The 25688-nt window shown below is 40.0% G+C and overlaps 2 protein-coding genes across 6 annotated transcripts in view; one reads left to right on the forward strand and one right to left on the reverse strand.

Annotated features, from left to right (window-relative positions):
- Positions 1-1534: 1534 nt before the first annotated feature.
- Positions 1535-15130, reverse strand: rb1cc1 (RB1-inducible coiled-coil 1). Of its 5 annotated transcripts, none has more exons than XM_034103852.2 (23): positions 14726-15130; positions 13630-13762; positions 13414-13540; positions 13130-13300; positions 12781-12983; positions 12121-12553; positions 11838-12008; positions 11572-11756; positions 11235-11421; positions 10466-10547; positions 10304-10368; positions 10097-10200; positions 9124-9262; positions 7058-8973; positions 6657-6843; positions 5622-5730; positions 4496-4781; positions 3909-3960; positions 3780-3827; positions 3300-3358; positions 2972-3099; positions 2662-2732; positions 1535-2428 (listed from the first exon to the last, which is right to left on the reverse strand). In XM_034103852.2, the coding sequence occupies exons 2-23, from the start codon at positions 13698-13700 to the stop codon at positions 2351-2353; spliced, it is 4872 nt and encodes a 1623-aa protein (XP_033959743.1). In that variant the 5' UTR covers positions 13701-13762; positions 14726-15130; the 3' UTR covers positions 1535-2350. The 5 variants fall into 5 exon arrangements, with proteins under 5 accessions (XP_033959743.1, XP_033959742.1, XP_033959745.1 ...); XM_034103851.2 differs by having other exon boundaries at positions 14721-15130; XM_034103854.2 differs by lacking the exon at positions 14726-15130 and adding an exon at positions 14171-14237.
- A 6913-nt stretch (positions 15131-22043) lies between these two features.
- agap3 (ArfGAP with GTPase domain, ankyrin repeat and PH domain 3) overlaps positions 22044-25688 on the forward strand; it is a 122876-nt gene continuing 119231 nt past the window's right edge. Inside the window, exon 1 of the mRNA XM_034104557.2 lies at positions 22044-23174. Within this exon, the coding sequence (XP_033960448.1) occupies positions 22805-23174 (370 nt within the window). The 5' untranslated portion in view covers positions 22044-22804. The remainder of the gene's footprint in view (positions 23175-25688) is intronic.

Below are 25688 nucleotides of genomic sequence, written 5' to 3' on the forward strand. Positions count from 1 at the left end.
ATTTGATGGCAATGTGTCCTTATGATCATGATCTTATTCTAAGAATTCCACCTACGGTTACATCACTTCAGTATTAAGTATACAATCATGTGTGCAATAGATACAGTTTACAGTCTGCAGATGAGAGGTGCACATTACATTTCTCATTGTTATACAACAGGTTTTAAAACAATGATTCCTCAACTTAAATAGTATCCTCTTTTAAATCACATGTGAAAAAAGATGTGTATGTAAAGGCTTTTTAAAATGTAATTTAATGCGTAATATATGTTCTTGCGTCTATGTAGGTGTGTGGCATATGGTCAAATCTACATATAGGGCTTTTATGTATTTTGTATATTTTACAAATGTAACATGTCTTCTGAATTTTTATGACTTTATATTGAATTTGTTCTCATTTCCATCAAGTAAGCTTTTAAAAGTTGTACATAAAAGCAGCACTATTATTTATTAGTAAACACTCTTAACAGAGGTTTGTGACATGTAGGGTTTTTACAATAAAAGTGTTATTTCCTTTCTGGTTTTATTATCATAAATTCCTGTTTAAATAAATACTGCAAAGATGCATTCCACATTTTAAATAACTATGCACACTCCCTTCCAACAGCTAATATTATGAGACAGTACAAAAGATAAGTGTTCAGGTGTTATAAAAAAGGACTTTGACAGCGAGTCAAAGGCAGTTATAATGGTGGAACTAGCTAGAGACTACACATGGCAATGTTAAATCCCATTCAGCCTGATGAGAGTGACTCCCAGCAGCACTGAGCTCAGTGGGGGGTTGTAAACATTTACACTAAGAGCCTGTCCAGTGCACATGGTTGGTGCTTGCCAGCCACCTCGGTATCGAATGTTGTGTTGCATATTTTGTCATTCAGGCCTGTCCCGAAATTGTAGGAATCACACCATCAATTTATGAAGGAGCCATCCAAATGTGACAACAGGCTTATGCTAAATGGAGAAAATAGAGCTAAACATTGTTAAAACACCCCTAGACCCACATGGTAGAGAGTGCTCGGCAGAGAGCTGCTATGCTCCCCGCTGTGAACTGGGAAAGTGATGTTGGTGGGCTTCCTTCTCCATGAGGGCCGCATCGTTCTTGGGCCCCGATTTGAAGCCTTTTTGAAGTCTGTTTCCTGCAGCAGCGTGCCAACATTAATGTTTCCACAAAAGCAAAAATGCTAAATCAAATGAATACACTATACTGTGCTATTCCACATTGATTCCTGAATCCCCTAGAACATTTTAAAAGCATAATTAAAAAAGCTATTCATCTTATATGTACTAAAAGTCACTATTTTCTTATTTAAAAACAAGGTCTAAAAAAATATTCCTCATTAATTAATACGGGCAGCTTTTCATGAAAATTAGAAAATGTCTGCTGGTGTAATAAATCAGTTTTTGTCCATGAGCCGGGAATATATTTTCACACCCTAATTATTATAAGGGTTAGTTCAATAGCCTTATTATTAAGCATCACATATAATTCATAAATATAAAACACAAATAATGGTCCATGATAGAAACAGCAAAATATGTTTGGGATCAATCCTTTATTGTTTCAAAACTCTATCTTTTACAATACAGTCATTTATTGTTACATGTGTTTTTAATGGGTAATGTACAATGTCTCCTGATAATGAAACGGTCACAAAGTGTTTCTTTCTACATATCCATATTCTATGATAGAGAGAAGTTTGTGCTGATATATTGACTTAGTTCTGACAGCTCAATTAACTTCCCTTTTCAAATCAACTAAAGCATTTGTTTTTGAAAGTGCATTTTGAGGATTGCAAAGACGACTGTCTGCATCAGCCATAATGTACATTTCAGTATCGACAGAGGGCCACACTGCTTGGTGAGTAACAAACAGCATTAACTACATTTCCAACTACAACATTTATCTGGATAAGTAAATCAAAGAAAATATATCAATATGCATGCCATGAACATTCCTCCATAAACATTTATAATAAATGTATTTTTTTATTTTATGATCTTGATAATGACAGTATTTTTCCACAAAAGGACAAATGCTGATAATGAGAACTAATATTTAACATCCAAATTTTGTTCGATTTTACACACAGGTCAAATGGCAAAATGCCACCGTGTAAAGGGCCTTGCCCTGATAAAGTTAATAGCATTTGGTCCACAATAACAAATCTGGGTTTAAAGAAAACAAAGGTGGTAGCAGGTGGGACTTGGAACTGAAACTGATAATATCATGATGATCTTCTTGAATGATGTCCGTTTTTAAGGTCTTTCGATTTTCAAGTTATGGATGATGACGTGAAGTTTCTGTTAAATGAAGCAATATAAATATACATTTTAGCTCATTACTTTGCTATTATACTTTTCTGTTCCATGGAACAGCTTTCACTCTGTAGAACTTGGTTCCTAAAGGAACCTTGAACCTGTTCTGGGCCTGGTGAAGGAAAGGAGACAAGGAAAGAAAGCTTTGTCAGGTTCAAAACGTGTTAACATGAATATAACAGAATAACTGATCCAGATCAATTCAAATAAATTCATCTAAAACCAGTGTTGAAATGTCCACAAAAAACGGATATCCAAGACAACTGTGTATGTATATGTGTGCATTGGTTCTTAAATATTAATTTAAAAACAAGAAAAACCCCTTGCCCCTGGTAACTTCAGTACCTTTTTCGCCTGGCAATATTCCTTCTCCATCACCTTTCCAAGAACCCACGGCCGTCTTGTAGTCCCTGATGCTAGACGACAAATCAATGGAGGTGTTAAATATATGTATACACAGTCAACAACAATAAAAAGGCTTTTATGTGTTTCATAAAGTGTATAAAGAAAATATAGCAAAATCATTAACCTTTTGTAAATACAGTATCATTGTTAGAAATAAAAAGATGCCTGATACATGAAATCTAATCAACATCTCTCACATATTTATTTGATTAGTTAATTAATAAAAAAAATCCATGTGGGTGTAGCTGACCTGGCTTGAGGTCCAGTGCAGTGAGAGATTCTGAGTGGAGGAAGTAGAGGGTGGGGCCGACGGTGAACAGCACGTAGTTGTCATGCCTTTCATCCAGGATGATCAGAACCAAATCGCCTACCTGGAAACTGAACAAAAAGACACACAAAGGCACAAAGGGATGATGACACGACTTCTGCAAACTGGTAACACAAAACACATTAACATAATTATACAGTAATGTGTTTAATTACACCGCATGTAATGATGGTCAGAGTTTCAGCTCAAAACAATAAAAGGCAGAAATCACACAAGGCCATGTGTGTGTTTTTTAATTATATTCACTTACTCTCTGATGGCGATTTTGTCTGAATGCCGTGACGACACAGACGACATGCTTTGAGACATCTACAAAGAAAAAGGATTAAGGCAACGTTACACTGAAGGGTTAACACTGGCTAGAGATGACTTCTAAACATTTGTCATGTTGGGTATTTTCAAGAAATAGACTTAGTAATAAGCATTAGCACTTTAGCCCAATTAACAGCATTCTACTGAGTGTTATCATCCTTTGAGAATCACACAAAGTCTGGGAACATTTAAATAATTTGCAAGTATATATCAACTTTAAATATGTTTAACATTTGAACTTAACATTACTGTATTTAGTTTTGTTTAATTAAAATGTATTTCTCTACAATGACTAATGACACTAGCTGTTATTTTTCCTTCAATGAGCTCTTTGGCCTGGGTCAGGATTTTACTCTTTGATGCTACTGCCACCTAGTGGAGCAGCTGTGACATAACACAGAGACAATAAATGACTGACCAGTCTTTGACTGAGGCGCTTGTTTTCTTCTTCCTTCATGTGTAAAGTCTGAAACATATATCAGATTGATTAAAGAGAGAAGAAACACCCGGAAACATCCAGTCTCTAAGATGCACGGAGTATATTTACCCTCTCCAGTAAGAGGATGCGCTGTTTCTCCTCTGTCATCAGGATGTTATCACTACAAGGAAGAAAACAAGATTATTGATCAAGGTCCTACGGAAAATGTTACGCGTGGGTTCTCATTTCTGGTCTTGTATTATTATATAAGTAATGAATGGAAAACTTACTCTGTCTGTTCCTAGCCTGCCTTCTTCACACTGTCAAATGTCCTTCCTGTCCATCCATTTATAAAACTCAACAATCTTTGAATCCTTCTTCAAGAACACAAATACCTTGTTCTGTCAGTGATGGCATCATAGCATTAGATTGAAACTGTTTACACTCACTACAGTCGCCTTTCTGCAGTAAGCTCTTGAACCTCATGTAAACAAGAAACAAGGGACAATTGTGTGGTTCTCCTCTACACAGATTGTACTCAGTGAACTATGAAAAACTCTCTGACCCCCCCCATAAAACACAGCCATTAATGAGGTCAAGGCAAAGCATGTGCATGTGCTGCCTTTACTTTTCTTCTGGTGTGTAAACATGGAACAGGAGGAAGCACAATCCAACAATGTATCTGACGTAATGTTTATTGGAGTAAAGATGCTTACTGGACGGTCACCATGCTGGCTTCCACCGCGGAATCTATCTGTTCGTCCTCTCCGATGGCCGCCACTGAGGCCAGTCTGTCACTTTCAGACTGCGGCTCAGAGGAGAAAGCCAGAGGCAGAGCTCGAGCTGCAGCTCCTGCCTCTCGGGTCTCCAGAGCTGAGGGGTGAGGGGTGAAGAAGGCCGAGGAGACCATGGTCGTGCTGCGCATTCGGTTGAGCTCCTCCTCCAAGTGTTTCTTCTCCTGCATGACACTAGCTCGGTCCTCGGAGAGCTTCTCTATCAGAGCTGCAAACGGTTGAATAAGTGAGAATTGACTGCATACATAGCATAAAACCAGGGAAAATGGCTGTTGCTAATTATTGGCAGTAAGTAGAGAGGCCAAGTCCCTCCCTTTCCGGGGACCTCCATGGGACCTTATTTCGGAAAAAGTATGTATTGAAGTCAATGGCGAGAGAAAAGTTATCTTTCGATCCCGTTTGAATTGTGCCACGAATTACACATTTGATGATTGTCAATTTAAAAGATAATTTTGGAAGTCAAAAAAAGAAAAATGTGTCGTAAAACTGTGAAGCAACACTTTTTTTGTGTGAAACCGCTCAATGAACTACATCTCCCGTCTCGCACCACACACCAAGACGGCCGTCACGTTGCCACATTTAGCTTCTTTCTTTCAGAATGAGGCGGAAAGCATTAAAAGAGGTGAAAATCACTCCAAGTCTGGGCATGTTGAGAGCTGTACACACACACAAGGGGAGTGAGTTGGTTCCGTAAGAGCCAGCATGCGGGACCGGGATTCTGGGATTTGTAGTCTTTCTAGTTGCGTATTTTTCATAGTCTTATATTTCAACTACGACAAACTGTGACTTTTTTAACATGGAAATGATTTTTTAAGATTGACAAACATCATATGTGTAATTCGTGGCACAATTCAAACGGGATCGAAAGATACGTTTTCTCTCCCCATTGACTTAAATACATTATTTTTTCCGAAATAAGGTCCCATGGGGAGGAAGTAGATGGGCGGGACTTCGCCTCTCTGTAGGGACAGTTTATATCATTAAAGGAAAAAAAACTAAAGCAGAAGATGCCCCTCCCCTCAAAGCGCTCAGTTTGTACGGCACTCACCTTTGTCCTTCTCCTGCTGTTGGGTAACTTTATTTAACTGCTCTGTGAGATCATGTATAATCTGCTCCTTCTTCAGCTTCTCTCGGGTTAGGACGGTGTTGAAGTTCGTCTGACAAAACAAAACAAAAACACATTCAGAGCTTTAAGGCGAACAGGCGTTGTTGTTACTACAGGGAGTTCAGCGTAATGATGGGGGATGTTTTGTAATTGCTATCAATGCCGATCAGCTGGCAGCCATTGGAGTTACAATTGTTTTGTTGATTTTTATAGATTTTTTTGTTATACTGTTCCATGTCTGATCCCTTCACCATTTATTAAACCCAGTAACAAAACATGAACACATCTCAAATGTAATTATGTGGGCTCAATTGTTATTCCAAAATACAGTTATCACGCCTTGATTGTGTAATGTGTTGACGAAACAAAACTCTTCTCAGCTTCAGCTGTGAAGGGGTAACGGAGAGAACTCTAAAGCCACCATAACAGCGCTTCAGAGAGCTCTTTGTAAACAATAAGTCATAATAATAGCTTGGATTTATTTAGCGCCTTTCATGAGACCCAAGGTCGCTTTACAAAGAAGAACAGGGGCAAAACAAAAGGCAGTCAGACAACCAGTCAGACGGACAAAACAACAAATAGATTAGGGGCCAACGACCTTAGTAACTAAGTGACGAAACATAACACTTTTGGCTGGATAAGAGCAAGTGAGCAATTTGAGAAAAGTAACTAAACTAATTCTGCTGCCCCTGGTGGATCTGCGTAAAGAAATCAGACCGACCAAGACGAGGAGGACTCCAATGAATGGAATATTGACCTGTTGATGTGTAATGGAAAACTTGAATTGAAGTGGCTGAGTGTAATGTCTATTAAACATTTAAGTACTCACTTCTATACTGTATTACAATGTCAATCCTCACTGTGTATGCCGGTGATCAGGCACTGCTTGAAAGGAGCTAAAAGGTGATCTATAGATACATATTTAGCTACCAGTGCACTTCTTTTTAGACAAAGACATTATCTGAGAAAAGCACAGACCTGCTGCTCAGCGATTAGTGATGTCTTGAGGTTCTGCATCTCCTCATTCTTCCTCTTCTCCAGGAGCTCCATCTGAGACAGCAGGGAGGCCCTCTCCTGCTGCAGCCGCTCCTGCAGAGCAGAGTCCAGAGACAGAGGGGCCCCGGTATCTGCGGGGGCCTCAGCCTGCAGCGGCATCCCTTCATTACTGAAGGGAGCACAACAAAAGAATAAAGGGATTTATATTATTTGGACAAGCAAGCAAAGAGAATTAAGTTTACTCTTAATCAGCAGCAAATACGATTGTTTACTCATCTAACCTCGCATGTTTGTGTCATTTGAAATGCAAGGGGATTTCACTAATCCAAACTACATTCAGTTGTCACTTTATTTATACATGTGGGGTGGAGTCAAACATGTACCTTCTTGAGCATTGCATCTCATGCAGCTCAGCCTCCAGCTGTTTTATTTCCTCCCTCAGTCTCTTCTCCATTTCCTCCTTCTGCCGCTCGATATCTTTAAAGGCATCTTGTGACTGAACCTCAGAGGCCTGTTCCCTTTCCAAATCTTTCTCCATTGCTCGTCTGACTTGCTCTAGTTGTTCGGACAGCCGCTTGTTTTCCGCCTGCAGATCGCCGATAACAGTCCTCAGCTCTTGCTCCTGGTCCTGGAAACTCCTGGCCCGCTGCTCTTGCTCTTCACTCAGAGCAGCCGCTTGCTGCTCGAGTTCCTGTTGCTGCTCGGCGTGGCTCTTCTCAGCTTCCTGGGTGTGGCGCTGCAGGGAGGCGAGCTCGTTGCGAACGCAGATGATCTCCTCGTCGTGTCTGTCCACCAGCTCGGCGATGCAGTGGTCCTTCTCATCCCTCAGCATGCCCCGCAGCTCTGCTAGGCCCACCTCATGCTGCTCATTGTTTACATGAAGCTGTTGTGTTATGGCTGCCAGCTCTTCACTGAGGACCGTAGTTGCCGCGTCGACCTGGGACTTCACAGTCTCAGCCTGCTGCGTCTTGGTCTCCTCGAATAAGAGCCTCTGCTCCTCTGTCTCCGACTCTTTGAGGGCGAGCTCCACCTCGACTTTGCAGCGGAGTTCTGCGAGCTCGGTAACACGAGCCTCCAGGTCCTTCATTTGGTGTTCCTTCTCTTTAAGTGCAGTCGCATGACGATCAGCAGCCTCGCTTAACTTTGCACTGTGTTCAGCAGCCAGGTGTTTCAGAGCCCCCTGGTTAACCTGGGTAAGGGTCTCCAGTGTGTCTGCATGTTCCTGCTTCATGTTGTCCTCCATCTCCTTTAAATGGGACTGCTCAACCACTTCCAACTCGTGCCGGATCTTCTGCTGGCTCCGCTCAATCTCAAAGTGCAGATTCTCCAGCTGGCTGGTCAGAGACTCTTTCGAAGCCGACAGCGTCTTGATCTCCTCGATTTGCTCCGCGATCATCTGCTCCAGGTTTTCGATCCTCCCCGTCCGATTGCCCTCCGTCTCAACCCATCGCTCTTTCTCATTCTCGAGCCGAGTGAGTTCTTTCTCTTTGCGCTCCATACGCCCTTCCAGCTCCAGCATGGCGTGCTGGACATCTCTGACAATGTTCTGGTTCACTTGGTTTTCCTCCGTCAGGGTCTGAACCTGCTTCCCGAGCTCTCGTCTCAGGGAGAGAAGCTCGCTCTCGTGCCGCTCCTTTAGCTCCAGTTTGTGGATCTCACAGATGTTGTCCACAATGTTGCGCACCTCTGTGGACATATTGATCAAAACAAAACCAAAGTCCTGCTGTTCCTTTAAAACCACGCCTCTCAAGTGATGGAGGTCATCCTTTACACTTCTAAAGTTGGAATGGGACTCTTCTGCAGCGGATCGGTACTTGTCAATCTCTTGTTTGAGGACCACGATCCTCGAGTTCTCCCTCTCCAGTATCGTGGTGTCCTGCATACGCTTGTTGTCGATAGCATTGATGACTGAAGAGTACAGCGACTCCCCCATCATCTCAGGACTGGTCGGGTCACTGGTTGGGTTTGGAGAGGTCAAGTTCTCTTCGATCACAAACTCGTTGACAGCGGACATGAAGTCAGATTCGGGGCTCTCTACTAGAGAGTCCAAGTCGAGGGAGCCCTGCTGCAGGACGGGGTCCATGTTCGGGTGGCCAATGGTTTCAAAGTCAAATGTTTGCGCATCGATGCTGTCTGGGGACAAGTCCTCCAGAGGAGCTGGGATGGGAACATGTAGGGGCTGGCAGCTGGGGCCCTGAAGGTCAAGAGAGGAAGGGGTTTTGGGGGATCTTGATGTGGACGACCCCGGCATGCTTCCAGACTGCGGGGTCAACACAGATGATCTCTGGCTGTAGGATGTCTGCAAAGACAGGGAAGATGAAGACATAGGGACAGAAAGGAAATACAAACCACAAATAAATAACGCCATGTCGAAGAACACGACCGGCCTATCTAAAGTTCTATTCACAGAGTAAACACAGATTAAGTTTGCTGATGAAGCTGTTTTTACCCGTTGTTCATTTAGCAGGTCAGTAATAGTTTGAGACATCTCATCCACACTCTGTGCCGCTTTGACCAGCTGGTGAAGCGTCTCTACGTGCCGATTTAAGGGTTCAAAGTCACACATTGTGGGAACCCTGGAGGAAAAACTGTTAAATTAGGGATTACAAAAAGGTTAGAGATTAATCTACAGAAAACATATGCATGAATGGAATCCAACCAAATGAATGTGATTAAAATATGGACACAAACTTACAAATGTACGTTTTAATTTGTTGTCTTAAAGGTCCCATGTCATGCTTTTCAGGTTATTACCCGTCCCCTTGTGTGTTAAGTAGCTTTTCCTGCATGTAAACGGTCTGCAGTCACAAACCCTCAAAGTACACCCTGTAGCGAGTACAACTCTAAAACAGAAAAGACCTGTCTGTGCTGCCCCTGAACGCCTCGTTGGAGATTTCTCTTTTTCTTCCTGGGTACAGTGACGTAACGTCCGCAGAGCCGTTATGTTAAGTCAGCGGATTGGTCCCCCAAATGGCGGATTGGTCGAAATGGACCAATCCGCGGACTTCCTCACACACACACTCAATCTTTTCTCAGCTGCAGCTCCGCCGATTTCTCCTCCCTGAGACGGCGGGATGCGGCAAGGCTGGGAGTCTATGTGTGTGTGTGTGTGTGCTCGGGCTGGGTTTCGCTGTGTCTCGCAGACGGCCACTGGGCTCATAGGGAGGGGGGGGGGGGGGCAGGAGCTCCAACAAGCCGTTTAGGACAGAGAGTGAATACACATACTATACAGAGATGCTGTATAAGAAACCAACGTGAGTTTGGAAAATTGCACAATATAAATCTATTTTAGTAGACCTTAACTATGGAATTATGATAGTAGATTACTGTCGAAGTAGAAATGGCCATGACATGGGACCTTTAAGATAGTTCTAGTAGCGTTAGATCACTGACAAGGTTCAGTATAAAGTCTTTGGACTCACAGAAGGAAAGGCTGCACTTCTGAAGGACAACATGATTTCAAGTACTGCAGGTCATCAACTGAGATGTCTGGAAGTTCGTCGTCAAACCTTCTGGGCTTCCGTGTCTATAAACAAAAGGAAGCAAAAGAAAAGACAAATTAAAATATACTGGGGATAAAATACATGAGAATACCAAAGTGATGAAAATGCTCTTTGATTGTAGCTTACACAAAACGATGTTGGAGGCCATGAGTCGAGTCCTCTGAACAAACGATTTCTGAGGAAAGACTTCCCTGAAAGGAAACGAGTAAATAGATCAAACTCTGCTGCTGGTTGGATTTCATGTGCCATTTCAAAAGCAAACGGTGCTCTACAACGACAGACACTTACTAAAGAGTTTTCCAAAGGATTCCCTTTTGAACTTCTCCGCCTCATACAGTCGTTTCCCATCCTTGACAAGTGCATAAGCCCACTGAAAAGATTGATAAACAAGATTTTAAGACAACAATGTAATAATCTTGTTTTTGACAAGCTCTACTTAAAAATGTGTATTTTCGAATATAATTAAGCCGTTATAAGGAAATGTTCCCTTCCAAGGTTAAATTATTCAGATTATTCAGTTTTATTCCTGTTTAAAATTGTACAAAAAAAATATCCCAACCAATACAAAAAATATGTACAGTATGGTCTCTCGAGGAGAATCTGTTCAAGACTCGAGCTTAATGTACCTGACAACTATAGTAAAAAACAAAACAGCCCAACATTGCATTACTGGCTTCCAACTGTTTCCCACTCTTACTGTGATTTAGCCACAGCCATACTAAGAGGAAGGACAGCAGCCATGATCAATTAAAGTTTAATATATGCAGGCTTCTACATTTTCAAACCGATGATAACGTTTTAGCCTTATGCTGATGCAATGGGTGCGGCCACCAAAATTGCAACTCCTGAACAACCACACATCCTATCGCTAAATAGGAAGTCTCATGAGAAAGGTCGAGACCAGTTCCATCAATGAAAAAGATACAGGACCACAATCCCATTTTATTTTGTGAGCACAGGCGCATATTATCACCAATTAAAGCATAAAACACACCAGAAAACTACACATTCAGTGATGCAAAAGAGCTCACCTCTTTGAATGGCATTTAGCACTAACCTCTCTGTAGTGGCGCATAAACATTTTTCTCCTGACAACCTCCACCACCGCCAAGCAGTACATCTGGGGCACAGTGCTGAGGGCCTCCACCACCCTCACTCTTTCCATCAACTCCGTCAGAAGTCTGAGTAGAGCCTGAAGCTTCTCCGCATCCTGGTCCGCATGAAGCATCACGTAACAGCACCATCTAAAGCAAAATCGTAGGCACCGTTAAAGCTGTAAACATGGCACTCTTGATTAAAACCAGTTCAATGAAAGAGAACAATCCAAAAGGCACATGTGAATATATCTTTGAACTATGAAACAAACACATCGAGGAAGTGGTTTATGGTTTTACTTGAGTCGGACTTGAAGGTTGTTTGCAAGTTCTTGTTTGGCAGTGGTGCACTTCTTCTTAATGTCTAGCAGCTTCCTGTGGTTGTTGAGCATGATCATCAGCTGGTTGGTGTGACTCAGACACAGGTCAGGCAGAACAGATGTGTCCTTCAGGTTTTCAGCACGCTTCTGGTTGGCCAAAAATCCCTGCAAGAGATAACATGGAAGCAAAATTGATGACGAATGACGAACTCAGAGTCATTTGACAGTGTTTATCTGTTTACGTACCTGAGCGAGTTCTTTCTGTTCATTCACCAACTTCTTACAGCTTGCAATCATTTGGTCAAGAGCGTACAACCTGTCCTCGAGCCCCTTGATGGTTTTCATGTTTTGATTATCTAGCTTGGCAATTGTGTCACGACAATCTGTCAGGAATGGTTGAATTATCCGTGGATCAAGCTGAAAGGAATAATATTTGAGTAAAGACGTGGGACTTTTTCAGACAAAATTAACAATGACACATTTATAACACTATTATGATGACATGTCCATTTCTACATCTGTGACTCACCCTATTGATGGAGTCAAAGCATTTCCTCACAACAGATTCCACATCATTGGGTCGGTCTTGCACGTTGATCCAGTCTAATAGTGTGACATTGAAGCATGACGGGTTGGTAAGCTCTGCACCATCATCATCATCATCATCATCGTCGTCATCCTCATCATCTAATAGCGCAGATCTAAGCCCACCACTGTCAGTCATTTCATTTGTTTCCTGGTCTCCAGTTGGCTGACTTGGAGCAGAGTTGAATGTTGATGGCTTGGGGGGCCGCTGTGCATCATTTGGGCCGAGCACAGACTCTGTGGATTTCTCTTCATCCGTCTCATCTGAATCCTTTCCTGGGGTTGAGCTGGACTTCTCCATGCTCTCTTTGTAACTGTGTCTTGTTAAACATTCCAGCAGAGGTATTCTCGCCATGACAGAAACTGATGTCCCTAACCTGCAATCGAAAAATAATGTGCATCAAGACATAGTTCATCACGCCCATTTCCTTTGAGCTGATATAAACCATAACTGGAATGTATTAATTGTCATTTCCTTCTTTTGATTGAAGTAAGATTTTGATATAATACCAAGTGTTAATTCTAAGCAAATGCGAAAACTTGTATTTGAAGTTCAACACTGTTGAATGAGATTATAAAAGTATGAAATATAATTTACACTTACTTTGAAAGTTTAACCTTAATTTGTTCCAAGTCATGTTGATAATTTACGTATGAAGTGTCAAATTTCACGAGCAACTTCTGATAAGACAGAGTGCAATCGTCCAGATTAGCCATGATGGCAGCCCAGCCTTGGTGTTGAAGGTGTTCATCATGAACCAATCGTTCACAGAAAGAGCAAAGCTTCTTGGCAACTTCAAACATTTCCTGCAAAACAAATAACAACGTCAGGTCAAGTAAGGAGCATTCCATAGTTAAAGGGTTGTATACAAGGATTGTATGTGTTTATCTCATAAAGGTGGTGCACATGACAGGCAAACATTGCAGAGCAGCTTCATAAAATAAATAACTACCAGAGCAAGTTGTGTTCGTGAGGCAACAGTGTGAAAGACAGCTGGCATCAGTAGAGACTCTTCCACCTTAACCTGAATCTCACTCTCAATCGAGAAGGTGGTCTTAGGGATCGTTGGATCCCTGTCACACAAGATCATCTCTTTGTTGAACAGGAATATAGGGTTTGTTTCCTAAAGATCAACATAAAAACATTAGTAATCAGGCAGGTTTTCACATGTGCAACCTGTAAATCTTTAAGGCAAACAAAACAAACTGTAATAAATTAAAAATTGTATACACTTACAGTGCCAGCACTGTAACTGCAGACCCGCCTCTCTGCAGCCATACAGTCCCCTCCATTGACAACAAGGACTTGATGTTGGATTGCGATCTTATATTTGGCTTGGATGGCATGTTTAAGCTCCAGTACACTGAGACAAAAGAATAATTGATTTAAGTCACAACAGTCAAGACGTACTGACCACCATTTCTGACTAATATTGGTAAAATGCTCTCTTACGTTTGGACAGCAAGATCAGTGTCAAATGTCAATGTGCTGCCATTGTTGACCTGGAACACATACAACTTCATGTTGAATCTCCCAGAGTTCTTCGCATTTGCCTATCTCGCTCATTTAGTCATACAAGGCCAACCTGTGAAAAAAACCATAAACATGAGATATCTTGTAAAATCCTGTTTTACTTTACAGTTTCTATTAAGTTTTCCTTGCTACCATTTAATGAGTTTTGCTGAGCCGTGATGCTGCCAACCACAATGAGATAACGCTAAGTTGATTGATACCTTTGTTATACATATGTGTATAATTACGTTTAAGGATATAATTACCGTAGTCTCCTTCCTTACATATTTTAAACATCAAATCACGAAAGAAAATGTCGTAATATTCCGCCAAACGTGTAAGGTACATGCAATCTCGTGTCTACTGAACAACTAGCTTAGTTAGCTGAGTCACCATGTCGTTGGTTACTGAAAACAGTGAAGTTTTAACATCCAATAAGAAGTCACGTAATATGTTGGTCTATTGCAAAACAAAGGCTTACATTCAAGACAGAAGCACATCGTTGACATGTGCTGATGTCTATCTGGTGAGACGTCTACGGTGATAAAATACCGAGTTATACAAATAACAGAACAGAGTTAACGCTTACCAACCACCAACCGTTAACTGTTTATGTTTACCAGCTAAGTTGCTATCCCAGTCACTGGCAATGAGTGGATGTTGGTTAGCACATCGCCGTTAATAATTGTGTGCACGTCTGCAGACCTTGTATCAATAAGGGTTACTAGAGTCCAAATGTTTACTGTTAATAGGAGTGAAAATACGGACACTTATATACCCTAGAGGCCTCCGGTTAGTCATGGTTACAGTGTCAAACCAGCAGCTACATGGCCAATAACAACCCGCAGACGAAGCTAACTGGCTACTAGCTAACACAGCTGTCAGGCTAGCGTATGATTCCCAACGTCGATTAATTTGACAAATGTAATAAGATTAGCCAAAATAGCCAACATCATCTGCGAATACTTATATCGGTACAATGATGACATTCTGCCTTTTATTAATTAAATTAATGATTTCGTTGTCCTTACCTTACTTTGCTCGCATCTCACTGTTCTTGGTCTCCACCTCTCCTAGGCGATACGGTTAGCTAAAAAGCTAGCAACAGAGCTAGCTAGCTAACCTGTTTAAGCTTGGTATACATAGACCTAGTTTAGCAAGCCACTTGGCTACCGTTAGCCAGACTACACAAGATTAAAAATAATGTGTCATCCATGGCTGATTGTACGGATTAACTTTATGGATGTAAAAGATATATCCAATTTGACAAACTACAGCCGAGATGATGTAACAGACGGGCAAAACCACCAGTTGTTTATCTCAGTTAGCTAACTACGCTAACACCCTCTCAGTCTGTTTTGTTGTTGTCATCTGCTGATGGGCGTTACGTAGACGATCCACCCACCCGAAACCCCACTGTAACACAGCTATTTTGCAAACTAAATTAACTAACTACTCATATATAAATATACAAAAATGTTAACATATTTGTTAAGTACCGTATATTAAATGCTGAATGTTTATATGCATGCAAAGTTTGAAGTTTGTACCAGAGTCTAATAAAAAAGAAAATGTTTACATTTGAATATAACTATTATAAATGACGTTTTTGCCTCATTCACTTCATTAAGCATAAATAATTACATTATTGAATATATGACTATAATTAAATTAGAATAATGTAAATGTTACATGTTTAATTAAACATTTGTAATATAGGCTATATGTTTTAAAACATTCCTTTATTTATTCCCAAATATGTACTGGCTTGCCATAACAATGCTTTCAGTTGTCTTTTTAAATCATAGAAATTCTATTCTTTTACATTTTATTTACCATAATACAGTTTATATTAAGTGTTTTACATACAGACGTATTCTTAGTCAAAGTGTTTGTGTTGCATACAAGACATATAAACCCACTATATGATTCATTAAGTTAATAAAAGATGTGTACACTAGAGAATAAATTCAAAAGATCCGGCTCTTCAAACTGTCGAGTTTCTCATCTGTGTGCTTTCGTCACTGGACTTCAAGGTGTATTCTGGGAAATTAAAGGAAAAAAACGCTGTCGAGTGTTTTGCTGCAACATGAGAAGGGGTGTGGTTAAGGCCAGGCTGCAGTGTGTGGACGATCCTATTATGCTGCAGAGAGGAGGTAGTTTAGGGGTTGTTTTGCATTAAAGGTGTTTTTTTTAATTATACGTTTTTCATTGTCATATAACACGTGTTTTTAGGGATTCGAAGACGAACAGTAACAAAAATACATATAAAATCACCCCAAGTTACAGCAACTGATTTTCAATATCTGAGTGAAACCCCTAAGGTTCAAGGTTCTTTATTTGGTATATAAGGAAGGTATATTAATGCAACTAAACTTTTCTTACATCCCCCCGAACAAACATCAATAGGCCTACTGTTTTTTGTATGGTCCTTTTTTATAGGTGGCTATTGGCATGTCTTTCATCGAACCCCTGAGTTGATTAAAGTTTGATTTGACTTGATATGATTATTGCAGACCACAATTAATGGACTGCTGTAATTCATCCCATTTTGCATCGCAACCTTTGACAACAAACTTTTTAGAAAGTACAAATACAATTGCTACCAAGTGGATAAAAAACGAAAAGCCCCAGTCCCCAAATGTGTCGTGACATAAGTTGAATAATAAAAATTATGCCTTTACCTCCAGTACAACAGCAAAGTATAGGGCTAATAACCTTTCATGTATGATTTGTATTTATTCATTTTTTCCTTCCTTTTATTTTATTTATTACTACCCTTTAATTTCTTTATTTTGTTTTGTTTTTACTGCTTTTTATTAAATTCTACCGTGTTGTGTACTGTTTTATATTGTTCCATGCTCACTGCTTGTAGCACTTCGGATTTGAACTCAGATATGAAGTGCATTATAAATGAAACCCATTATTATTATTTGTTTTTTTATTATTTGCCATTTAGATAAACTGACCCTTAAATCTTTGTAATGTTTTATTATACAAACGTCCAGTAGAAGTCACTGTTGCGCAATCAATTATTTCACCCAACACATCAAGTGGAAACAAATGGGTGTTACCCTTTTCTTTATCTTCTTATTATCCCTCACACCACCATATATCACTTCAGTTAAAAACTCTCATTTTTTACCTACAGTAAACTCTTGTAAAGTACATGAAGTCATTGTACAAGAGGTCACTGTAACCATTAGAAAGGCTCCACTCCTGTGTTGTAACCTGGGTTGTAACCTTGAGCTGCACTGCATTAGTAAATAGGAAGCAGTTCATTAACCAGGTGGTCAGGGTTTAAAATCCCAAACAGAGCTTGTTTAATGAATGTGGGAAACAAAAATGCCAAAATAACCATAAGGTATTATTATTACCCCATATAACACATATATTGATAAACTACATGGTATATGTGCAAGTGCTAGTGTGTCTATTTGTTGCTAAAAAGTCATTCCCGGACATGGAAATGTATGGTATGTTATCCTATTTAGTGACGTATGTCTCTCAGTTATAGACCTCAGCGATGTCTGACTCTCTTTGGGAACTATTTAAAATGTTTTAACACTGTAACACAACTACAGAAATCCGACAGTAATGCATCATTTTCTGAAACAAGCATATTCAAATTAAATTAAATATCTATATAAGCATTTTTCACAAACACAGTTTTAGTTGTTCAAGGTGCAGGGTCTCCAGGAACCCCAAACAGCAACATTGGGGTTACCTTCTTGTATGTCCCCACATTTTCTCAGTGTTAATTTATAGAATTGTACGAACTAAAACGAGATACTATCAGTAGACAAACGTGCAATGCAATCTGTGTTGAGTATCATTTCCCAAGGTCCTTTAGAGTTTTTTTTATTTGAGTGAGAAAAAATAATGCCTTAACCATTTGAAAATATAAGTAACTTGAAAAATAATAGGATAAGTAATTGAAAAGGTTAAATATATAATAAATATATATATTGAAAGAATAGAAATTGAAGTTGTAGTGAGCAATAGAAAAGAGAGAGGAGCTGAAACAGCCAACGACGTTACTGGCCTGATCCAGACGCAGCTATCTGAAATCTCTGTGAGGCCTGGGCTTATGAAGGCGAGTGGCTCTCTGTGCCGCTCTGGTTACATATTATATACTGTCTCTGGTTGCATCCTTTGATGGTAGTTTAAACTAATGTGTCTGGATTGCGGGCTATTGCTCAAACGCTAAAGAGGATCAATCGGGACTCATTCCTTCCTACTGCAGTTAATGCAGTTTAACATGATGCTGTCTCTAATGTGACTCAATCAGTATGACCTCAGACATAATTGAAACAAGGTTTTGTTTACCTTTATTAAGAAACCCTTTTTACTTTCATACATTCCTGTTTGGCATGATGTTTGTAATTTATGAAATATTAGTATTTAGTGTAATGCGTTACGAGACATGTTAAGGGAGTGTTTACCCAGACTTGAATGTCCTTTGAAAACAGATCACTTCACTATGTGTTTGTATGTGAATGTAAGAGAATTGCCTTCTATTAAACTGATGCTCAAAAAATAACTTCAGCTATATCTAATGAGTATACAACTCAAAAGTAAATGGGGTGTCAATAACATCAGCTTTAGATTATTTTTCAATTTCACCATTAACATTACTTTGCTCCTTGTTGTGTACAACAGAAGTCACATGTATTTAGTTATTGAGATGCCAAATGAGTGACAGGACTTGCCCTGTACAAATAATTGCCTGTAAGTAAAAGTGAATGGCCGTGGTTTTACCTTTTGGCCTGTTTATCCTTTATTTAAACTGAAAGTCTTGTGGGGGTCAAGATTTACCCTGCAAGAAAGAAGAAACAAAAAGAAACAAACTAAATACATTTTAAAATGTCAAATGGTATGAGAGATGTTGAGCTGAAACCCAGACAGGAAACTCAACTCATGAGAAATTATAAGAAAAATGAAACAGTGTTTGAATTATGTCTGACTACTGTGGGTGTCAATGACGCACAAGAGTTCAAATGAGGGGTAAGGGGGCACAATTGATATAATTATTATACATTTAATAATTATATAGTGTTTATATGATTTCACTGCCTTATTTGTCCTAACTGAGCACAGACACCTTCATAATACATAAATAAGATGATCAAATTCAAGTTGAAATATAACTCCTTCCTGCTGTCCTCAAGCAGCATCATAACCACAAGAGTCCATTGCTCAGCTGCCTCTGTGCATTTTAAGTTGTGTTTTTTCATCTGAGCAATACGAATGGTATTTCACTTCATTCAGTTTGCATGCTACATATTGCCAGAATATGTTTCTCTCGACTCTTCCACGGTTGATGGATACATTCAAAATGATGAGACCTGCTCCAAATGATCTACAGTAAAGCCTTGTAATCTGGGTCTGTTTCATAGTGACACGTGTTTTAAAGACTAACCTAATGCCGCAATGATGTATCAAGATAAAGAGAAAATCAGCCAGAAGATTCAGACTTAATGCTCTGCAAGTTGAAAATCAATAATTCAGACAGGTTTAATATATGTTGGCTCTCTCTCTCTCATTATTTTCTCTCTGTGCCTCAGTGAAACTGCTCTGGTATTCATGGAGCCTCCCAGTGTCCGGGGGCAGTTCTCAGAGGCTCCGCAGATCATTTGGATCAAGACCCCAAATGAGTCAATTGGGAGATACTATGCTCGAAAAGGTTAGGTCATTATGCAGTGCTGTGAAACAGACTTAAACTGACATTGAACTTATTTCATATAATGACATTTATTCAAACAAAAAAAGAAACATAAGATGAAGTGTTAATCGTAATTAATCACAAAGTGTTTACACTCGTTTTCTTTCTGTAAGTGTTTGATGTAGATTTGTGCTTTCACTTGTAAATGACTCTGAACATTATGTATTTAAATAATGTCTGAAAAAACAATTAAAATAACATTTATTCGCCTTCAATAACATTTTGGCCATCATCAAATAATATCTGATTTATACACTGCTGTGAGAAATGACTTATTACATTAAACTGAGTTTAGTTTAGTGTATTTGATATGAACATCACAGTAGCATTATAATTGTACCTTACATGTATTGACAAGAAGCAGATGTGCTAGTGTTTTGTGATTGTAGTGAAACTCTAATAGAATAGAATAGAACTGTTCACTGGAGGATTTTTAGAAAAGAAGTTCAAGTAGAAAACACACATACAAAAAAGTAAGATCAATAAATACATCCACAGAGATACATTCATAAAATACAGACATGTCTGCAGTATTAGGTGTGAAAACAATGTTGTTTACCTTCGTGTCTATATAGCTTGTTTTACACTTACTGATATAACAACACGTTGGTCAGCCACTTGCCAAAAAAGTGGAGCCCTGCAGGCGACTCTTGTGTCACTTTGCTAATTATGTAATACATAATGGCTGTGCCAACATCATCATGTGCCAATACATCCTAAATGAGCCAGATAATTAACAACATAATTCATGATAAGTGCAGAGAGCAGGAAACTCTGAGTAAGGCCTACACGTTGCACATGATCAGTTACGTGAAGTTGTTTGAGATCCAACAATTTCTTCTTCTGCTTCCTGCTGCTATATTTATCAGAAGAGCTCAACAACAGGCAGGTAATTGTTATGCAAATTAATAATAAACAAAACATTGCTGTGAAATGAACTGGAGAGTGACAAAATCTCTGCAGCCAGATTAAACAATCATCTCTGCTTATAAATGTTGTTTACACTAAAATGGAGTGCAACATGATGAGCATGGTAATGGGTTTGGAAGGGGAAGTTCCTAATTTGGTCAACAGATGGTGGCAGAAGGCTGAAGATAACGCTCACAACATGAAGTGTTTTGCAGAAGTGGCTTATTGTTACATAAAGATAGGTACATATGTCTCTTCAGATTTAGACAATGTTTTAAAAAGTCACGCCGAGAGCATTAAAAAGCTGGCAAAGAGCTACGTAACAGTGGCTCCACAGGATTTGAGTACATCTCCCGTGCACCTGGGGAAGCACAAAATAAAGACACAGAAATAAAGGCACAACATCTGCCATTACCTCGTGACGTTAACGATGATAATCCTCAAAACAGCAGGTGATTTATTCCACTGAATGTGTAATTTCTCAGAAGTGACCCTGCTGTATTGAAGAATAAAAAGTGATGTGTCATATTGCAGCTGTTCGGAGATGTGCATCATCATCATCATCATCATCATCATCATCATCATCATCATCATCATCCATGCTGTCACAATAGGTTTGGTAACATAACAGAGCAGAAAATTAAATACATATACAAAAGAAAAACAGAATATCACAAGCATTAAATTCAGTTTATACATAGCAGCCATTTGAAAGTATAGGAAACTATTGCCTATTATTGCTTAATATAACAGCTTTTAAAAACTCAAAAGAAAATGCTAAAATTAGTGTCTTCTGAATCATCTTTGAGTAAGTCCCATGGACAACACAATGATGAAAACCAGTTTTAACCTCTAGATTGAAGCTGTTTTTCGAACTGTAATACTGGGAGGAAAAAGAATAACAAAGTATTATTGCCCTTTGTGGTATAGGTGTGGGAGAAAATAGCCTCACTGCTCAGGCAGTGAGTTCAGGAGCCATAATACTCTTTTCCCCCCAATGATTATATTTAAATTACTTTTTTATATATAACTTTTTCATCTTTGCGCAGTTTTCTTTCCTGCAACAAAGAATGCGAGACACTTTACCTGAGAGTATATTACAGACACATGATAGAATACATGAATGTCTTTTGTCCCTTTGTTTGATCAGACATTATCTGCAACACCACATGCTGCAACAGGACAGCTCTGACTGACTGTCACAGTCATCTGGCCTTGAACAGCTGTTGTAGTGATGTGCATTCAAACCAGCAGGTGGCTCTGTATCTTCTTCTTTTTTTCTTTAAGTGAAGGAAGATTCATTAAGAACCATATCACACCACTTTAATAAGAGCCATTACTGCAATAAATGTTGAACATGTAGGGAGTTTTTTATGCAGGATGCAGTGGTGGAAAAGGTTTGGCCTAACATGACACCAGGGTGTGTGCAATACAGAATAAGACTCCCCTATATGCATGCCTTCTTATGGTTTGCCCAATGTAATTATACTTATCCTGACCATGATTTCTTAATTGAATACAATTCTACATAAGTGAGTCAAAAAGATAAACAGTATTTTGCCATTGTTGTGTCATCTGTTGAATCTGACATCCATCAGTTTTTAAATATTAAGTAGAACATAAACATAATACTATTGTGGAGTTATAAGGGGATACATATGTGTCATAATTGATATTGTTGCAAATAAATCCCTAAACAAACAGCATATTGTGAGTGTCTGCGCGTCCACGTGCGCGTGCACGTACGAGTGAAAGTGTGGGCCTACAGATGAAATACAAGCTTTTTGTTTTAATCGACACAATAACAGCTACAAGCAACGGATGATATTCCCAAAATGATTTCATATACATGTATATCTTGCAGTAGTCATTTTTGTGTGGTTGCATAACTGTCAGGTAGGTTATTATAATGATGTGCACGTTGCGATTTTCTCCCCCTCCACCAAATCCAATCACACCCTCCCCCATCTCAAGTACAATTACGTGTTGTGTGACGTTTCAGCATGCGGAGGAGGGCGCTGGGCAGGGACCACTTGGACCAAAGAAGACTAAACGCTATTTCATTTCAGCGCAGAAACAACGCATTGAAGGCAGTGGACCAGGGCGCCGTGCTGAAGCCTAGCCCATTGTCTCCTTCAAACAGAGCAACTAAGGAAAACGGCTTTCACCAACACAGCGGTGCAGCCCACAGAGGAGTGTCCAAGTGGTAGGCATTGCGGGTTTGTAAGCCACAGAACAAAAAGGGCCGTGGACAGATCTGGCCAAAAAAACGGAAAATGAATCACAGTCAAGTTTTAATAATATGAGCAAGAGCCTCGTTTTGTTGCAATTGGTGAACAACTATTGATGCTTCTGCGCCGATCGTTTTCAACACCATCATTTCGCGCGGACTTCTTTTGTTCGCATCGCTCGAATCCCAAATTCTAGTCTTCATATTTGTGTTGTAAGAAAGAGAAGAGTTAGTCGCTCCTAAAAAACAAGATGAATTTCCAGTCGAGCGTCCCAGGGTCCGGTCTCTCGCAGCAGTCCCAGCCAGCCATGCCCACTCCAGGCACGGTCCCGGCGCCAGTCCCAGTCCCGGTGCCCCAGTCCATCCCGTCCCAGTTCGGATCCGGATCGTCTGCAAGCTCAGGGGCTGGACAGTTCGGGTCGGGGACTGTTTCTGGCCAGGGTTCCCAAGCCGGCTCAGCGGGCTCGCAGTTTGTTTTGTCCAACTCAGCGGCCATCAGGGCAGAGATCCATCGGTTCGAATCTGTCCACCCGAACATTTACGCGATCTACGATCTGATCGAGCGCATCGATGACCTGGCCCTGCAGAACCAGATCCGAGAGCATGTAATCTCCATTGAAGGTGAGTAGGAGGGGGGGGGGGGGGGGTCATACTAGGTTTTTCGCTGTCGTTTGGTGTTTCTTATTCAGTGAGTGCTGGGGGGGCGGGGGGGGGGGGGGGGGGGTGTTGTGTTTTAGTGTCTGTTTTGAGGGGGGGGGGGGGGGGTCTCGTTTCCCTTCTTTTCATGTACACATTGTCATGGGCGCAAAGCACAGTGTCAACAATCACACTTTGAGGCTGTGGCGGTTGGGGGCGTAGCCGATTTCATCGTCCTGCTCAATAAGGGAATTGCCTCCATACACTGCAGTGTTAACAATAGGATGTTCAATTGCATTCACAAGAGGCAGTCTGTGCGATTGTGTGACTGTTACTGCTGTTCAATGGCATGTGCCAAAGGAAACGCTTCAAATGCACTACAGTCTGACCCTATTTTTAATTTGAACCCATGTCAGTGGAGAAGAGGCAGAAAATGCTAAGTCACATGTTGCATCAAACTAATTATTGCTCTGAACAATGCTGAGGCACACACAGTGTTGTTACACAGGGTGCAGGAGAGAATACATGATGTGCCAGTAGAGATGATGGACATCTTTGAGTGTGTTGGAAAGCCATAACCGGGTATATTTTTCACACACTGGAGATCAAGTCCAAATGTTATTATCTGACCCGGAAAGGATGACAGTGAGTGTAAACCAGCTACTGCAGCTTGTCACATACAAGTAATGATGATGCACTGTCAAGATGTGAACAGCTTAAATTATGGTGGTGGTTTCTCATGTGTTTCTCCCTGCTACTTACCCGCCCATGTATCTAATCGATGGCTGTGTGACACAGCAGTCAGTGGACTGTCCATCAAAGGGAGCTGTCAGGGGTCTTGGGGAGTATTACAGCAACGTTCTGAATGTACATGTTTGCACCACTTGCTCTAATACTGTCTTTGGTAGCATTATCTTGATCCAAACACACACATGGGGGGAAAAAGGACAATAATGGCAGTTTATCTTAAAAGCAGTAACCGTTATAATTCAGCATTTCAGCAACATGTTTAGTTGTCAATTATGCTTCAAAAATTAAGTTACAGTAACATTAGCTTTTTGACACAGATTATGATTTGTCAGTGAGAGGGATATTGTAATGGAATCGCTTCAACGGTTAAGTATTTTAGTTGGGACGAGTACAATTTAAGCATTTCATTAATTCAGGGTGATGCAGTTAGAGCATGCCAATGGCCAAGATTAATCAAACGTGTGGTTAGATGCTTTCAAAAAAGACAACGCAACTGTATGAAAGATATGGACATGTTGTCATTATTGACAAAACAATTCAAAATAACTATCAAGAGACAGAAGATCTCATCATTATTATAAGAAATCTGATGTGTAGTCAACACTGAACATGCTTTAGGATGTTCCATGTTTCTTGCAAATGGCACAGCAGACAGGGATATATATATATTTGTTATCCTTGATTAGCCGTTGTTAATTCCTCGATAATATTTCTGAGTTTTGAAAATTCCTTCAACATGTTAACTCATCATAATAATGACTACACCATACAACCTGAAGCAGAGGGTTGAGCAGTCTTCGTAAGTTTAAAATGGATCCAAATAAAAGATGAAAGTCACCCTTGTGTGAAAACAAGCAACAACTGGTGGGCCCTGTGGTGTCTCAGCTGGACCTTTTGAGGAACGGATGATTCCCCTTTTTTATGATGCCTTTGGGATTGTTGCATAATTTGCTCAATAAAGGCATGTCTTTATTCTGTATCTTGATAAGACCACACTGGAGCCTTTTGTGAGTTAACTCTTAAATGTACCTTTTTAAAAACAGTAAGGTTGTTGTTTGCCTTTTAAAAAAATCTGTAAAATATGAGCAAACACTTGAACTCAAGGATGACTCCTCCCTCAGCAACCAATGTTGTATGATGTCATAGACAAATAAAAGTAGTTTTAGGAGGGATTTTGTGGTGTTACACTTTACTATTAAGGCCACTGTATCTTTGTATTGTTCTCAAAACACAACATATACTGCATTTAATGTGGCTTCTGATGGTTAGAAAATAAAATCTTACTTTAAGTTTCTCCCTGACTGGACATTAGCCCAAATAAAAACTAGCAAGCCCCTGCTTTCTAAAGTGCTGCATGCTAAACCTGATTCTTATTGTTGATGTTTGAAATACGAAACCTCTCAGTAGGATATCACATCATCTGTATTTGTAAAGGTATCCTGGGGAATAGATACAAGACTGTGGATAGTTGTGGCACTGTGTCCACGCCTGCAGGTTTATACAACATATTACAACTGGGAAATGTTTAACCCAAAGCAAAAATCCACTGCTAAACAACAAAACAGCAGAAATGCAAAGTATTCACCCTGTAATCGTTTAGTCATGGTTCAGCGCAAGACATTGTTAGCCTGCATGGTGTAAACTTTGATGTTATGTGTATGAGGAAAGGCAGTGAATTGATATTTCTAAGCATACACACACTGTAATGTCAGAAAGCACAACAGATTGGATGTCCTCTTGGGGGAAAAT

Source organism: Pseudochaenichthys georgianus, chromosome 17 (assembly GCF_902827115.2).
Source record: "Pseudochaenichthys georgianus chromosome 17, fPseGeo1.2, whole genome shotgun sequence".
In the NCBI taxonomy this organism is placed as follows: domain Eukaryota; kingdom Metazoa; phylum Chordata; class Actinopteri; order Perciformes; family Channichthyidae; genus Pseudochaenichthys; species Pseudochaenichthys georgianus.